General features: G+C 33.5%; 1 protein-coding gene across 1 annotated transcript in view; it reads right to left on the bottom strand.

Moving 5' to 3' along the window:
- Nucleotides 1-2,127: 2,127 nt before the first annotated feature.
- The window catches only part of LOC133206143 (guanine nucleotide-binding protein G(o) subunit alpha), a 32,487-nt gene continuing 16,422 nt past the window's right edge, over nucleotides 2,128-18,192 (bottom strand). The window contains exons 6-8 of the mRNA XM_061342076.1: nucleotides 16,137-16,266; nucleotides 15,155-15,308; nucleotides 2,128-4,563 (exon numbers count right to left, since the gene is read on the bottom strand). Coding sequence (XP_061198060.1) covers nucleotides 4,376-4,563; nucleotides 15,155-15,308; nucleotides 16,137-16,266 — 472 coding nt within the window. The 3' untranslated portion in view covers nucleotides 2,128-4,375. The remainder of the gene's footprint in view (nucleotides 4,564-15,154; nucleotides 15,309-16,136; nucleotides 16,267-18,192) is intronic.

Genomic DNA, 18,192 nt, shown 5'->3' with positions numbered 1-18,192 from the left:
CAATATTCATTTCAATTCCTACATTGATTAAATACATCTCTTTGAACTTGAAATAAAAGACACCACAGAGTCTGACACATCTGTTTCATATTTGGATATTTTACTAGAAAAAGACATTGATGGTAAACGAATAACAAAACTTTATGATAAACGTGATGACTTCAGCTTTTCTATCGTCAACTTCCCTTATTTACGTAACCATAATTACCTGTATCCAAAGTTTATCTCCCAGGTTCGCAAACTCTATGGCCCAAACAATGACCTTATTAACAAATACAATCTACTAGTATCAATAAGTCGAATGCTGACTGAAGTTTGTCATACAGATTAATACCAATTGTTATGTCATTATTTTTACACTAAATTGTGTGCGGATTTTTTCGTTTACCTGATCATGACGAGCACACAGCGGAAGTGACCGGTCGACATGGAAAGCTTGCTCCTCTATGACACCTGATCCTATACCTCTGATGATTTTAGAGGTCCATGTTTACTCTGTTTCCACTATTTATTGCTAAAATTGTACTTCTGAGCTGATTACTGATACTTACCTTCTTATTTCCTCTATGTAGTCTTTTGATACCAGGTTTTCTAAAAGTCTGTTGTAATTCCAATAGGCACTTTACTGTGCTCCTTGATTAGCCGACAAATTTTTATGTTCTTATGAAGGGGAAATTATTTTTAAAGAATCTACATGAGAAGAAAATAACTTGGTGGTGGCCTTCAATTCAACATTTTATCAATTAACAATCGTTACTTTCAATCATATGTCAAATTGATAAATTCCAGCGAAACCATGATTCTGCTACATCTGTTTTGGATGTTTAACGGACAAAATCTTTGGCCCATTAAAACAACTATTAAAAAAAACAGAATGACTTCAGCTTTTCCATCGTTAACTTCTCCTACTCTTGTAGTAATATTCTAATATCAGCTGAATCGGTACGCAATAGCATGCTGTGATTACGATATACATGTGTATTTTTATTTAACTGAGCCATACTACTGACAAATATTTTGATGTTATAGGGCTTTGTTCAATCTTGTTGATTGATTGTATGTTGTTTTACGTTTCGTTCAAGAATTTTCCACTCATATAGAGACGTCACCATATACCGATGAAGAGCTTCAAATTTAGACCTATACTCTGCACTTAGGGCCATTGAGCAGTGAGGGATCTTTATCGTGCCAACGCCTGCCGTGACACGGGGAATCGGTTTTTGAGGTCTCATCCGAAGGACCCACAACTTTCACTTCAAAGTGCCGAGCGCTTGGCGAAGGAACCGCTGCTACCTAATTTTCATCGACTTAGGTCAGTCGCGGCCTACGCTCAAACTCACGACCTTCCGATCATGGAGCGAGCGCTCTACCGAATGAACTACCTTGACGGTACAATCTTGTCGAACAAATTTTGTAAATTCAATGGTTGTTATAATGACCTTGTCCATTATTGGTTCGTTTTTGACGGACATGATAAGCTATATTTTAATACTTATTTTGACGACGGATTACTCCTTTACCATCATCAATTTAGAAGGCTCACTGCGGGTTTGAGCGGTTGACAAGGGATGCTTCATGATTCAACCTATAGTGTTTAAAGAGATCCATGTTTTTGTTCTCGATTCGTATATTTTACTAGATTGACAAGATTAATCTCCACTCGTTTTCTTATCCTTTTTCATAACAAGTCAAGTTAACAGACCGAGTCTCTGCCATAAATGTAGAGAAAAACCACTTGTTCGTTCTGATTAATTCAATGGTCAATTGTTTTATTGGACTTTCGAGATTGAATACTGTTCGTTATCTTCATATTTCACCAATTCCAATGTCACTTTTTCTTATTTTTGAAAAACAAGTGACATGAATGGAAATATTTTAACAAAATGTTGATTATAATCTCCTATGACGGTTAATATATCAAACATTTGTGAAATACATTTAATTAGACAACAATCAGAGCAGACAAAATTTCTTCTTCTTTTTTTTTTTTTTACCAGATCTGAACTACATTCTTCTCATTCCAGTGTTTATATATTGCTTGGCGTCTCTGTCGCATTATAATTACTAAATCTCAGGAACAAATTTAATATCTAACACTCGCATGTGCAACAAAGAAAATCAAGTCTGTTCGTGATAAATACTAGGACTTTATTTTGATAAATGGAGAGTTTTACACAGAGACATTTCTATTTATAGTAATTTGATACACGGTTGAATGATTCGAAGAAGCCCCATTTTGAGTGTAATGGGGCCCAATACAGGGTACGGTTTAGTAAAGGAACAGATCTACACTTGTCTTGTTTATTCTAATGAAAAGTTCACAATTATATATATTAATATATATATGTATATATACCATTGACAATTTAACACTTAATGATCAAGTAGCTGTCACAAAATCACGTGACATACGTAGAATATCAAGCTAAAATTCAATTTGACCACATGACCAAGGAAAAAATCACATGACCCCAAAAGTTGATAAAGCATCAACCCTGATTTACATGTCAACACATAGCAATAAAACATGTATTGAAATGATATCAATATGAAGCTAATTTTCAATCAGTTTTTCCGAGCTAAAGATTGAAACCATTTCAATGCGACAAAGAACATTAAAAATCTACCGAGTACGGATCATTTGCTTTGAAGAAAAGGAAATGAAGCCGTTTTCGACACGCTCTTTTTATGACAAACAACACCAATATAAATATCAGCTTAAATATACTCATGTCCAAATTGATCTGTGAACTGTGTGTTAAATTGACTAAAAGTATTCAGAAAACTGACTAGAATAAATCACATATTTTATAAATCAATTGAATTACACCCTGTTCTTTGCTTTTTCAAGAAAAAAATGATAGACTGTATTCCTTAGCAGAAATAATATGAAATATTGTATTCCCCCACATATAAAACAAAAATTTCCCGTACGTACTATGTTATACTATCTCAATAACAATATTGATTGAAAAATAAAAAGGTATGGTAGGATCAATTTATGCGTTTTTTAAACACACAGTACACGTAAAATAGTCACAAATATTACTGTGATGGGAATCAATAATAGCAAATGGAAGATAATCCATTGTTTTTACCACAGCACTTATATAAACACATGACACGATATATTCAATTGGCAAATAGAATGTTGGTTTGCCATTTCACATTGGAAGTATGGTGGAATCTTTACACATACACATATTTGTATAATTATAGAGAATCCACAACTTCAGTATTTTGTGAAATAGAAAACATAAACTCTAACCAATTCGTCAGAGATCATATATCACTTCCAAAGGGTTACGAGTCAATTCAAAACATGACCCTGTTGCTATAGTTACATGGTCCCAATATGCAAAAAAGCAACAGAGTGCATGTTGCCACGCAAAGACCGGAAATGTTTGGAAAAAAGCATATCCTAATTACTAAGTAAATTCATGACAAAGTACGCTTACTTCATACCACACATACGAGGAAAATTGAACGGGCTTTCACGGGGAAATTGTTTTTCTCCCCTTTGCTTATAAATAACACAGACATTCACTAGATGGCTAGACAGCAAGCTGAGGAAACACATTCTTTCAAACGTGAGTGGACCTACACAACGACAATACAAAGAATTCTAAGCAAACACTTTCGAGTGTTCACTTTTCAGAAAAAGGCTGTTTGAAAGAAATTCTTAATAAGCTCTGCCTTGCTTTTCTATAAAAAGAAAACTTAATAAATTTTTCATTTAAACTGAGAAAACTCAGCGAAGAATGGACATTCTGTTTTAAATAGACATATACAAATAATTACAATCACAAAGCCGTTGATACGAATTACACCAAGTTGGATGTACATTAGCCATGGATTAATGATATTTTGACCTCTATCATCTGTTGTTGACATACTAATTAAGGTATGCAATCAAAAGGCCAAGAGCATAGTACTATACAGTTACCATGGTTTCAAACTGGAAATCTACTGTGACTCAATATGGTAAAACATTCTCTCAGCTGACGAGCAATGAAATGCCTCTTTCTTTCACTCAATTGAATAAACCTAACCTATCACTTTGTGAAGAATTCTATCACTTACATTATGCATTCAATAATATATGTGTGCATGTACATATCCATATGTTGTGAGCAGCAAAATCGTTCAAATTTGAAATTCTGCCAATGTAAAGATCAGAGTGTCCACAGGCAGTGAACAAAATTGTCCTTGACACTCGCATCTAACATAATTGCACATGAATCAAGCCTTTGTGAGATTCATCAGGCATACAACAATTCCGTTATAAAGTCCATGTTCTCTTGTATGGTCTTGATTTTGTTCTTGAATAAAAAATTTTATACGTCCAAGAAAGGCGCGAAAAGTTCGTCTCCGTCTAATACAAGCCACATCCACGCAGGTTATTGGCTATTATGACGTCAGTAACGGCATCAAATACAAACTGGATGTTATTGGTATCTGTTGCGCAGGTCTGGTGACAGTAGATCTCCTTCGTTGAACTTTTGTTCTTCGCTTCGAATTGGGCCTGAATATAGGCAGCTGCTTCCTCATACGTTTGGTTTCCTAGAAAGAAATTGAACAATATTAGTTTGGATGACTTTTTATTTAATGAAAAAGGGTAAGGATAACGAACAGTGACCGATTTTATAAAATCTACAAAACAAAAATTTGTGAACAGGGCATAAACATGACCCTGGGAATTTCAGGGGTTCGGATCAGGTGCCTAGGAAGAGTAAGCATCCCCTGTTGACCGGTCACACCCGCCGTGAGCCCTATGTATTGATCAAGTAGACGTAACATTCCGTAGTCAAATTTAGTACAAAAACAAAGTCCCAACAATTGGTATAAAACAAGTCATCCAATATAAGACCCAGTGATAGGTTGTATTTGCTAATAAGGTCATTATAACTACCATAGAATTAACGAAATGCTGACTTTAAACAAGGTTGTTGAAATCACTGCAACATCAACTTATGTGTGAGTAGCCTGCCTCGGTTTAAAAATTGATCGTACTCAGAGCATGCTCTTGAGTAGCGAATAAGTTGGGAGGGAGACATAAACACCATATGCAGGTGATAGCGGAATATTGCTACATAAATAAGGAAAGTTGACGATGGAAAAGCTGAAGTCACCTCGTTTGTCAGATACATGTAATTAGTTGTTAGTTGACCTTTGTCGTCTATAGTAGTAAAACATTCAAATATGAAACAGATGTGGCAGACTCTGTGGTGTCTTTTATTTTAAGTTCACTGGGATATATTGAGTCGACAAATGAATGGAAATAACTAATGTCAATTGATAAAAAGTCGGCGATATATTTGTAAGAGGATAAAAATATATATTGAGTTGGATAAAATTATATCCCATCAATAATCTTTCTTCCCTTTCTCATCGGCTATCTTACGCCGCATAATGACGTCAACGATATTACGCTTATTATTCATTTACAGTGTATTTTCTCACTTCCAGAAAACACACTCTAGTTCGCATCTGTTCCACAGAAAAAAGAAACTGGAAGATTAAAAATTATTTTTATAATACTGCTACTTTTATTATACCTCTACTGATATTTTCCCTATATAACATAAGATCGTTAGATGTGAGTAATTCCCTAGAAATCGTTATGAATGGACTAATCCCCCGTGCATTAGTCAAGTGAGCTAATCCCTGCTTCGAAAGCTAATTCCCAGTTATCTGTAATCCGATTTTACTTTTACAATGGTATGATATGTAAATGGACTAATCCCAGTGTGTAAGTGCAGCGAGCTAATCCCTGCTTTGAAATCATGCTATCTGAATCCTCTAAATTTTATGTTTGTATCGGTATAATAAAACAGTTAAAAGTATACCATTGCGGGAGTTAGCAAGATTCCAGTTCCCCTCGACCAGGACTATTTCCCACGGCTTCGCCTCGGGAAATAGTCCTGGCCTTGGGGAACTGGAATCTTGCTAACACCCTCAATGATATACTTTAACTGTATAATAACACACATGTGTACTAAATAGTTTCGCTTCAGTTGTCAACATGAAATTTTACGAGTACATATTAGGAGTTGTGGAAAGCTGGTTAATTTGAAGAAATCGGGACAAAGGTTAAACAGTCTACTTAATTGAATAAACCAAATTCTTCAGCATGGCGTGAGGTAAAAAGGTACTAAACCATGATTTCTTACCAAGTAAATAAAAACGTGCTTTACCTCGTCATGCTTTCAAAGGTCACGCGAGCATTCTCGAAAGATCTTTATGTCGAATATTCATGAGTTTCGTTTGTAAACAAAGAATTATTTCTTAAATTACAGCTTAGACACAAGACAGAATAATTGGAAAGGAAAATATTTCGTCATTTGAACATATGATATACAGTCCTAGATGATAATATCCGTGGGTAAAAAATAAAAAAATATATACTTAACACGTTTGAACCATACAGCTTTAAGGACATTGGCAAGGTTCCTGGTTATTGTATAGAATTTTTCAAGAACTTTTGAGTAGGTTTAAATGTACTAAATAGGCTATATTCTGGATCGTTTTACCTACCAATCCAGCATTCTTTTTTAGATTTTGTCAAATTAGTGTTTTTACAATTCTTAATGCATTTCCTATGTAAAATGTTGATAAAAGGGACCTACATAATTTTTTACCATAATATTTCTTCAAAACCCATTTATTTCATACAGTTTTTGTATTATATACATTATTGTAACTTCATTTCCTATGACTTCTAGATATTTTGGTTGAAAATGTATATATAGAAAAAAGACATGGATACACCGGCACCGATCATCATTTTTGAGTTGCGTCCCTTAACAGCTAAAATTGGTCAAGTGACTGGTTGATTGTTTTTATCATGTAATTGACTGAATTGATTGAAACACGTTGTCATAAAAATATTGGCATGGATTTATTTTTAACTTTTATTCGTAATTACTAAATGCTGATTCCTTCACACGACCTAAGAACTGTTCTCAGTCGGCATGGTCGACCTACCTTTCAGCATATGTCACATCTTTGCCCTTCCCAGCATACTGAGCATAACTATGGTAAATGACGACCTGTTTGCTCTTTGTCCCTGAATACAATGTACAACAAAGCCATTACTACTTTTCAATCTTGCTGTATAGATGATTCTACCCGTTGAAGGAAGTGCACGTGCTTTTGTTTACCTCTATAACATACGCTTTACTGGTTTTCACCGCTTAGAGAATTCTACACGGGAGATCACTCTCAATCACTATTTTACAAGTGAAAAAACCCATGTATTAAACCTTTTTTCTCCGGATAGCCCTGACTTGCCAATGTCCTTAAAGAAGGATTTTTAGGTCTTCCGTTTTCAACGGAAGACCTATAGTGATTCTACTGTTTCTTATTATTATTATTATTATTATTTTTCATTTTTATTTTTCTGACCTTTTCAAATCGCGATATCTCAAAAACTACTCATTCATTTTCAGCCAAATTTTCAGGAATGATTTGTTATCTCATGCCATTTTGAAATATTGAAAAAGTTTGGAAAAATTTACTTCCGGTCGGGAATTATTACGATTTTTCACTTTTTACACTAAAAATCTAGTCCATGAATGTTCTCAGAAACTGTTAAAGGTAGGAGTCTGAAACTTTCAGGTATGATAGAATTTGGTTTGTAGATGTGTGATGGAAACATTTCGTGTGTCGTCGTAACTTCCGGTCGTCACAGGAAGTGATTTAAAAAGGGTAATTTTTTGAACTTTTTTGTTTTTCAATATTTTTTTATGATGTTGATAGGCTTAATAAAGAGTTTTACAAGAATGCTAAATATGTAGTTTGTTTAAAAATTGATTAACCCATACTCTGAATATTTATCATTTTTCAATTTTAAGAGACGGTGTTTGATAGTGTAATGGTTAGCATGTTGAATTTTCTAGTGGGCGATTTGGATTCAATCCAAAGAATTTCCGAATTTTTTCTCACTTTTTGGGGCTCAAATATAAGATTTTATCTTAAGGGGGGGGGGGGGGGCTATGTCTTTAGACGTCAGAGCAGCGGTGTTTGACGGCACAATATCAGCGTGTCTTTTTACTCCCTCATAAAGAGTTTGCAGTTTAATTTTGCACTAATTAATGTGCATAGATGCAATTGTGATATGACAAAATGAGGAAAACATGTTGGTGCAAATGTATATGTAGCTAGATACCTATGCAATTGTATCATAAATTGGAGAGTTGCGGAATTGTATTTTGAAAGTAGAATTTGTTACTTTCTCATGTTGATTGAATAACATATATAGCAATTTCAAATGAGAGAAAAATAAACTTCAATGATATTTTTCTTTGATTTTAGTAGGGCAATATTCCTTTATAGATGCAAGTTACAGAACATAATAGGTATCAGATTCCTTGAGCGTCATATGGCGAGACGTGTTTTGTTGCGAAACATTCCAGTCTTTTCATTAATGTGTTACTAATTGGAATAATCCACTTTGGGGGTAAAGAGGAATATAAAATGTGTAAGAAAACTTAGTGCTGCCTTTATGTTACTTGCCCGTATACGATATGTAATATGTACAGTGTGATAACTATACATTCTTAGACTCGAAAATCAGGCTACAGCAACATATTTTTAAAAATTTCATTGAAGCTATCACGTACTCTTATTCAATTGAAGACACATTCCAAAGAAAAGGCGCGAAGATTTACTCGTGACGTTTGGCGCGAAATAATGTATCTTGACCCGCCTTTCACAAATGGTCTGATGCAGTAGTGTAGAAGTACAGAAAAAGATTACACGGACATGTCTGAATTTGGAATTGCATAGAATAGAAAGTTGAATGCATAAAGAATAAAGGAAGTAAACACAATAGTTTTTTTTTTAGTTTTTATCAGTAACAGATTATTTTCTCTGCTATCAGTTATTGTTAAAACTCAAGTAACAAATCCGATGTAAATCTACTAGTACTTGCACAAAATTTAGCTGGCAAGTTTTCATCCTATAATTCCACACTATAAGAAATAAAGATTAACCTGCCTGACACTCGTTACTTCAGGGAATGAGTGCAAGGTAAACATCAATGATGGCTGGTACATTGCGCTAGTGTAGTGGTATCAATATTAAAGAACAAGGTCCACTTAGGGCCTTTTTTGGCCCTGTGAATTTCAGAAAAACTGAAACTTCTTTGACAATGCATTAAATATCATTTAGACCTTTGATGACTGCGTATCTATCAAAATGACGTAATTTTCTGGCTAGCCAATGCATTATGACGTCATGAAATGCGACATTTTCCTCATATCGTGAAAAATTCTACAAAACAAACCAATTTTTAAAGCTAATTTTTCGATATTTAATATAGAGCGTAACCTCTGATCTTAAATATGCAACTATAAAATGATAGAACTTTTTCTGAGGATTACAAAACCTGTTTTATTATTTAGATCAGAGGATGCAATCATATTATTTCTCTTCTTTCTTTTTTAAGCTAAAACTTGCATCACTTGATTGCATCTCTTTCGCTGTTTTGAAATATGTTAGATTCCACCGGAAATAAAACGTCAACTTCCGGTCTATTGCTCGGCAACAGTAAACGATTGAGGTCTGAAACTTTCAGGACTGATAGTCAGTGATCAGTTTATTTGAATCGTGACAAAATCTTGTATCGCCGTTACTTCCGGTCGTGACAGAAAGTAATGCAAATAAGGGAATGGTTAATGGTTAGCACGTTGGATTTTCAGGCTGACGACGAGGGTTAAATCTCCAGAGTGTCTGAATTTCTTTTATCACTTTTTCAGTTTGAGTTTTCTTTTTTTCAGAATCGGACGGAAGACCTCTCATTGCTCGCAATGAGTTTCTAGTTTATTTCAATGATTTTATTTATCAAAAAAAAAAAAAAAAAAAAAAAAAAAAAAAAAAAAAAATTGGATTCTCTGATCTTCCATTTTTACAAATATACAAATGTATTTGTTTATGTGACATCACGGGACTTTGGATTACAGGTGCAAAATGTGCAATATGAAAAATTTATCAAATAAAACTAATGATATCCACTGGATAAAGAGGAAAACGTTATAAAACTATTGTTAGAAATACAGATACAGACTACACACACTGAACCATCAGAGAAAATACTAAACAAAAATAGAGACAAGTACAATGATAATTGTTATGTTACATCCTGGAACTAATGCAAATTTCAAAATTATTTCCTATGTAGGTCTGTCTAAAGCTTGGGGGGTAAGAGGAAATACATAATTTGTTTATTATCTGTGTTTTTGAGCTGTATATGTGACCATTAACAAGAAGCAAGTAAAATGCTCCCAGAACATTTTTCAAATTATATTATTTCATACTTTTTTTGTTATTCTGTGCTTATTTTTAACGTTATTTAGATAAAATAATTCATTCTAAGTAACAGTTCCGGTAAGATTTTTTAAATGTAGATTGAAATATGACTTGTAAAAAAAAATGCGAATTTCAGCAATTTCAAATTTTTATTACTATCAGTGAATTTAAACACACAATATACAAAATACACTATCCTCAAACCAACCTCAAGATACACGGTCTAGACTGTGAAACGTCTGTGTGACGTCTTAAGTAAGTTGCATTTCCATAACAAAGTCTAAATAGTTCATTTTTTTTTAAAGCAAAAGGCATTGGTGAGTTGATGCATTTTTGTTTTTTTAAGCTCTCTGCAAGGCCAACAATCTTCACGATAAAGTTCTGCGGGCCTGTTATATTCGCCATTATCGCATGGAATCATAGTAGCAAAAGAATTCTGGGAAGGATTTTAAAAAATGGTACAGATTTTTTTAAGATTTTCCTCTGTTGCTACACAATAGACTATACAGCTCGCCGCGCTAGCTCTACCTCGGGCAACTTTTTAATTCACTCCTTAAGTGTTTTTTTTTAAAATAATTTATTTGCCTTATTGCATAATTATGTTTAAAATTTTATTAATTATAGAATGGAAGTAATTTTCAATGTGAAAATTCTTAAACTAACCCTCCTACTTGATTGGTTTCATTATATGGGCCTAAAATAGAAAAAAAATTAAAAAATATTGTTTACACAGCCCCTGGAGGTCTTGTCAATCAATTACTAAGTATTATTTATGCAAGTGTCGCTTTAATTTGAAAAAATTGCAGTTCCTAAATTATTGACATTCCTGGAAAGCAGGCAAGTACAATATGACAGCAAAATACTCTAAGTACCCAAGGATAACTTTGGATTTAATATATGCATGCAGATTATGGTTCAAAATGGAGCAAATCCTGGTGTTAATTAATTTCAATGACATTGTACATGTATATTTCAATCACCTCATCATCCACTCCGGCTAAATCACTTGCTTACAAAATAATAATTAGGATTGCAAATAAATGGAATATAGCAGTTTTGAAAGTAAAATTTAGCACATTGTCATATAGACTATTAACAAAAACTTTTATAAATGTGTGGCTATTAAAATTAAAATGACCAGCCATTTTTCACTCAGATAGAGACGTCACCATATACCGGTGAAAGGCTTCAAATTTAGACCTTTACTCGGCACTCAAGGCCATTGAGCAGTGAGGGATCTTTATCGTGCCAACGCCTGTCGTGACAAGGGCCTCGGTTTTTAAGGTCTCATCCGAAGGACCCACAACTTTCACTTCAAAGTGCCAAGCTTATGGCGAAGGAACAGTTGCTAACAACTTTTTATCGACTTATGTCACCCGAGATTCGAACACACGACCTTCCGAGCACGGAGCGAGCACTCTACCAACTGAGCTACCGTGACGGTCAACATGAGGAGAAGAAATCTTGCTGTGGCCTTCAACTCGACTTTTAGATATATCGACGATGTATTATCAATTAACAATAGTTACTTCCATTCATATGTCAACTCGATATATCCCAGTGAACTCGCAGTTAAAGATAACATGGAGTCTGACAGATCTGTTTCATATTTGGATATTTTACTAGAAAAAGACGTTAATGGTAATCTAACAACAAAACTATATGATAAACGTGATGACCGACTTTTCTATTGTCAATTTCCCTTACTTAAGTAGCAATATACCCCTATCACCTGCATATGGGGTTTGTTTCCCAGTTGATTCGATATACAAAAGCATGCTCTACATGTACGTGCGAACAATTTCTAAAACGAGGCAAGCTATTTACAAACAAGTTGATGAAAAGAATATCAGCAGTCTCACTAAAGCCACCATTTCGAAAGTTCTATGGTTGATACAATGACCTTGACAGCAAATACAATCTATCATTAAAATCGAATGCTGACTGACGTTTTTCATACTAATTATTAGGCCATTATTTTCACACTGAATTGTCTATGGATTTTTCCATTTTCCCGATCATGACAAGGAGCTCACAGCGGGTGTGACCGATCGGCAGGGGATGCTTACTCCTTCATGGCACCTGATCCCACCTCTGATGTTTTTAGAGGTCCGTGTTTGCTCTGCTCCTGATTAGTATTTTTTTCTTTGGACTTTTGAGCTTGATTACTGTTCGTTATGATCATATTTGATTACGCAGCATAAACTCCGTTATTCTACGATAAAAAGACCAATTCAGGATATACAAGATGAAAAATAGTTGCTTCAAATACCCGAATGAATAATATAATTTTTTAAAGGACGTCCATGTAGCAGTGCTCTTTGAAAAAAATATCCATAAATCTGGTATCGTCAATATTTTACACGATATACCCACGGTCATAAGGCAATGTTACGGAAGTTAACGGTTAAACATGATTCATGATTATTAAAATAAATCCTGAAATCGACCTATAATTTGTTTTTTGATGTTGAGTATAAACGGTAAAACATGATTTTTCACATCTTGCACGAATTTGGCACCGAGTTAAAATTTCGGGGATAAACTCGTTTCGGAAGCTAATCGTTACAGAAGTTAATTTATAAAAGTTATAATTCTTGGCAATAAATATATGAACGTTTGTTTCAAGATTTTTTAAATTAATCAAAAGTATTAAATATTTCGTTCCCAAAATAATATATTTTTTTTTATACCTTAACTGCAAAAGAATTCCTATATTTCCATTCTGGAGGTTAAATTCTTAACAGAGACAACAATTTTTATATCTAGTTCGTTTCGTACATTCGTTTCGTATCGAAAAAGTAATGGTTTTCATTATCTGACTCGAAACTAGAATCTTTCACATTATGTTCCGCGGTCACTTTTAGGTAAGTTCCAGATCATTGTCAGATAGCGTGGTTTGTAATTTAAAAGAAAAATGCCACAGTATTATACATTTTCGTATGATACAGGATTCATGCATTTCTTTGCGGGGAAATTTTTGTTTTCTTTTTATGTAAGAAAATATTTTCTTCAATATTCCAAGCAATTATGCAAGTAAAAATTTCGTCTTGAAATTTGAGAATGAGTGAAGCAGCATGAAAATTTACAGTGAAATACGTTTTTAACATTATACGATGTTCATGTTAAAACTCAAAGAAAATGGTTAAATATAAACTAACCACACATGTATGTTGAGTTTTAGGCTTGAAATCGATCTTTAAATTAAAGAAAACATGATGTTACAACGGTTATTTTGTTAGCGACATAAAAAATTTATTTGGTCACTTTTTTGTAGAATGACTGATTTTTCATCTACAAACAGTGCATTCATAATTTACTATAAAGCAAGACTAATTTAAATCCCATCACTAGAATTCTAAGGGCCTAGGATTTCACTGGAATTCCTTTTCACTAGATCTACTAATTATGATAAGCATAGAACTGGTATAAAGTCTTCCTTCCCGCGCCCTTTAGTGCGCTGACTCAACTTCGGGTGTATACGTATATCGCAACCCTTGTGTCTTCTCGAAAAGGTTTTTAATTCTGATCTTGACAAAAATAGATGAGAAATTCAATCTTGTTTTGCCTGTATGTCTGTTTTTTAAAAGGACAAGATAAGTCAAGACCCTTCAAACTCCTGTTCAGTGGTGTCTCTTAGAACGATGCAATAGTATCAAAAACCTGTTTTCATCCGTTTCAAAATGATATTGATTTTAAGTGATAAAATACACAGAATTCAAAAAACTTGTTAATTTCCAAATTCTCTCATTTTATTCAAATTTTTTGATCAATTTTAAGGCAAACATTGTTTCCAAACACACAGAGCAAAAGCTCGCCTCTCTACCAAATTAATATTTCATTCACTTAGTATTAGATGAGTCTTGTGTTTTAAAATACTGCATACTGTCTTCCTGAAGTGAAAGTTTTGTCATGTTGTGAATTCTGAATTTACCAGGTGTCTAAAATGTCATGAATTTTGTTTTACTGCCACCCGGTAACTTCAAAATTCACATGACAGTATATTAAATGTAACAAAATTCCGTCGGAATTGTTCTTTGTCACCCTCTTGTGGCGTGCGTGTATGCTGGTTTTAAAACAAGAATTCTTTAAAGAACTTAATTGCAAGCTAAATTTTAATTTTATATGAAATAAGTCCATTAACATACATTATCCTTTGCCAATACATTTGAATTTATAATTCCTGGAAAGGTTTGTTGACGAATTTTTGTGAATTACAAAGTTCTCTGAATTTGATAGTGAACTTTTGAAAATCGTTTTTTAAAAACCATCCCTCCCCTTTTTCTGCTGAATCTTATATATTTTGAAGTTTATTATAGAGCAACTTTTTTAAGCTGACTGACATATATATTTTTCCTGCATATGCTGCAAACTATAGCAATGTTCCTGAAGACCCAAACAAAATAATCCTTCCTTACCATGGACAATAATTTACTTCACTATGTTCCCTCAAAGTATTAAGGAAATTCCTACAACATTTACACCCTAAAAATTTTATGGAATCATCTTTCCTTATAAAGAAAAAATAATGATGTAATGGTCCATGTTATTCACACGATTAACAGTGAATTCGTGTCTCATCTACTTAAACTAGTAAACATGGTTTGTAATAAATCAACAAAATATTGTTTTGATTGTATGGTTTGTAATTACACCACCAGAAATAACAGATGTTGTAAAAACTCACTCTATTTAGCTAGAGCGGTTTTACAAGTAGCTGCAGATCTGTACGCTCCAAAAGATTTTATGTTGTCTGTCAACATAAACTTTTCCGGATAGCTACAGTTCTTGAGCTACAGGGGTGTCTGATCTTTGAATGTAGATGGGATTTTGGAAGACTTACCAGTATATTCAGGAAAACATATAGTGAGAGGGGATTTCTTTATTTTTTCTTCAAACAGATCCTTCTTGTTGAGAAAAAGGATGATTGATGTATCCGTAAACCATTTGTTATTACAGATAGAATCAAATAATTTCAAACTCTCTTGCATTCGATTCTGAAAAAAAGATGATACACAATTTATCAAGTGCACATTGTATTATCTATCTATTATAATTATTTTTTTACAATAGAAATCAAAATGTTTGCCTATTATAATATTTTCACATGTTGAACAAATACAGTCATGTAATTCCTGACTATTATAGATAATGGAATCACTTGATTATTATTTACAATATCACTGGCCAATCTTTCCCCCAAGAACAGTCTTAATTACAATTTTCGTTCATTACACTAGGGGGAATGAAATGTTTATATCACGAAACTATCATCCATGAACAATTCAAAATATTGAAATTGTCACATTGCATGTAAAGAGAAAAACCCTTTCTTAATAACTGCTAACAGCAAATGCTATGAAAGATTCTTAATGGGAAAACATTGTTCATAACATATATATATGCAATATTTAAAGTACGCGTTGTTAAATAGCTTAACAAAAAAATTGACTAGCTATGTTCAAAAATTGACATGGGAAATTTTCTTTTCATTTATTTTCGTTATTATCAGAGATAAATATATCTGAATGCTTTCAAATGTGACAATATCTAAGACATTTTATAAATGAGAAAATATATGCTATTTTCAACTTGTGTGTACAAAAATTTAAAGGAAATAGATACAAGAATTATAAGATCTGAAGTTGTGAATAATTTATTCTGCACAATCTGTTGAACACATCTAATTCAATTCAATTTTTGTGTAAATACACCTAGGTAAAGGGCGAATCAAGTTTTTAGAACTTGTGCCCAATCCTATTATACTATATACATTTATTGCAATAAAGTATGTTCAAACCGATGTGAATGCTACATTAACTTACGGTTGTTTCGTCTTCATGAAGAACTTGGTCATATTCACTCATAGCTACACAAAATATAATGGCGGTTACATCCTCAAAACAGTGAATCCATTTTTTCCGTTCTGATCTCTGGCCTCCGACATCAAATAATCTACACAAGAAAAGAAAAGGCTCTACATAAGCAAAACCAAGAGGATTCTAATACCACAGCATTGAAAAAGGCTCTACACAAACAAAAACAAGAGGGTTCTAGTACTACAGCATTAAAAAGGCTCTACACAAACAAAAACAAGAGGGTTCTAGTACTATAGCATTAAAAAAGGCTCTACACAAACAAAAACAAGAGGGTTCTAGTACTATAGCATTAAAAAAGGCTCTACACAAACAAAAACAAGAGGGTTCTAGTACTATAGCATTAAAAAGGCTCTAAACAAACAAAAACAAGAGGGTTCTAGTACTATAGCATTGAAAAAGGCTCTACACAAACAAAAACAAGAGGGTTCTAGTACTATAGCATTAAAAAAGGCTCTACACAAACAAAAACAAGAGGGTTCTAGTACTATAGCATTAAAAAGGCTCTACACAAACAAAAACAAGAGGGTTCTAGTACTATAGCATTAAAAAGACTCTACACAAACAAAAACAAGAGGGTTCTAGTACTATAGCATTAAAAAGACTCTACACAAACAAAAACAAGAGGGTTCTAGTACTATAGCATTGAAAAAGGCTCTACACAAACAAAAACAAGAGGGTTCTAGTACTATAGCATTAAAAAAGGCTCTACACAAACAAAAACAAGAGGGTTCTAGTACTATAGCATTAAAAAGGCTCTACACCAAAACAAGAGGGTTCTAGTACTATAGCATTGAAAAAGGCTCTACACAAACAAAAACAAGAGGGTTCTAGTACTATAGCATTAAAAAAGGCTCTACACAAACAAAAACAAGAGGGTTCTAGTACTATAGCATTGAAAAAGGCTCTACACCAAAACAAGAGGGTTCTAGTACTATAGCATTAAAAAGGCTCTACACAAACAAAAACAAGAGGGTTCTAATACTACAGCATTGAAAAAGACTCCACACCAAAACAAGAGGGTTCTAATATTACAGCAGCTTGGTTTTTTTTTTTTTGGTAATTACATTATATAAAATAATTTAATATAGTTTACTATTATATAAATAGTGCACGTTTTTGAGGGTAACAGTTGAAATTGACACCCCAAGGAAAACCATTGTCAACCGACGCGTCAGCGGAGGTTGACAATGGTTTTCCGAGGGGTGTCAATTTCAACTGTTACCCTCAAAAACGTGCACTATTTATTTTATTATACTGAATGTCTTATTGATTTCGGATGTCATAAAAAAATTCGGAGATCGTCGTTAAGTTCACGCTTAGAAAGCTTTCAAACTCCCCGCTTCTATTTTTCTCAATAAGAAAGCTTCGGAAAAGATTTACCAACCTCTCTATTGTTTGTTTGCTACTCAAAAAGTCCTTTATTATCTAAAGTTTGCCTCGCAAGGATGTTTCGTCTGTCGTTTGTTGTTTTCAAGTAAGCTACATCGGACGCAAGCTTTTATTGACGTCGTTTATTCGGCCTCTTTGAAACGCACAACCGACGTTTTGAGAATTCTACGGTGAACCGTACGCGCATGATTTGAACGCATGTGATATTTTCGTAATGTTAACCGTTGTCAAGTGTGTTGCTAACGCTGAGGGTAACATTACGGATTGTTAAATGCATCTAAACCAATCAGATTTTAGTATTTAACATGAAAGTATAATAAAATATAATATTTATATTATAAACACAATTTATTGCATAAAGTTGAGGGTAACATTGAAAATTCTCAACCCGAGAAAACCATTTTTAACCGAGTCGCAGAAGAGGTTGACAATTGTTTTCTTTCGAGGGGTGAAAAAGTTACAATGCTATCTGGAACTAAATGCAATTTTTATGCTAAACTGAATGTTTTATACAGATACATATTACAGTGAACCATAGGGTCTGCACGGTCAATCTTTTTGGAATATCACCCGTCCTCCAACGATGTTGACTGTTGCTACATTCTATCATGCA

Source organism: Saccostrea echinata, unplaced genomic scaffold, assembly GCF_033153115.1.
Source record: "Saccostrea echinata isolate AGI-Se365-2 ecotype Australia unplaced genomic scaffold, CSIRO_AGI_Sech_v1 ptg000054l, whole genome shotgun sequence".
Classification (NCBI taxonomy): domain Eukaryota; kingdom Metazoa; phylum Mollusca; class Bivalvia; order Ostreida; family Ostreidae; genus Saccostrea; species Saccostrea echinata.
This window is presented reverse-complemented; position numbering and strand designations above follow the sequence as displayed.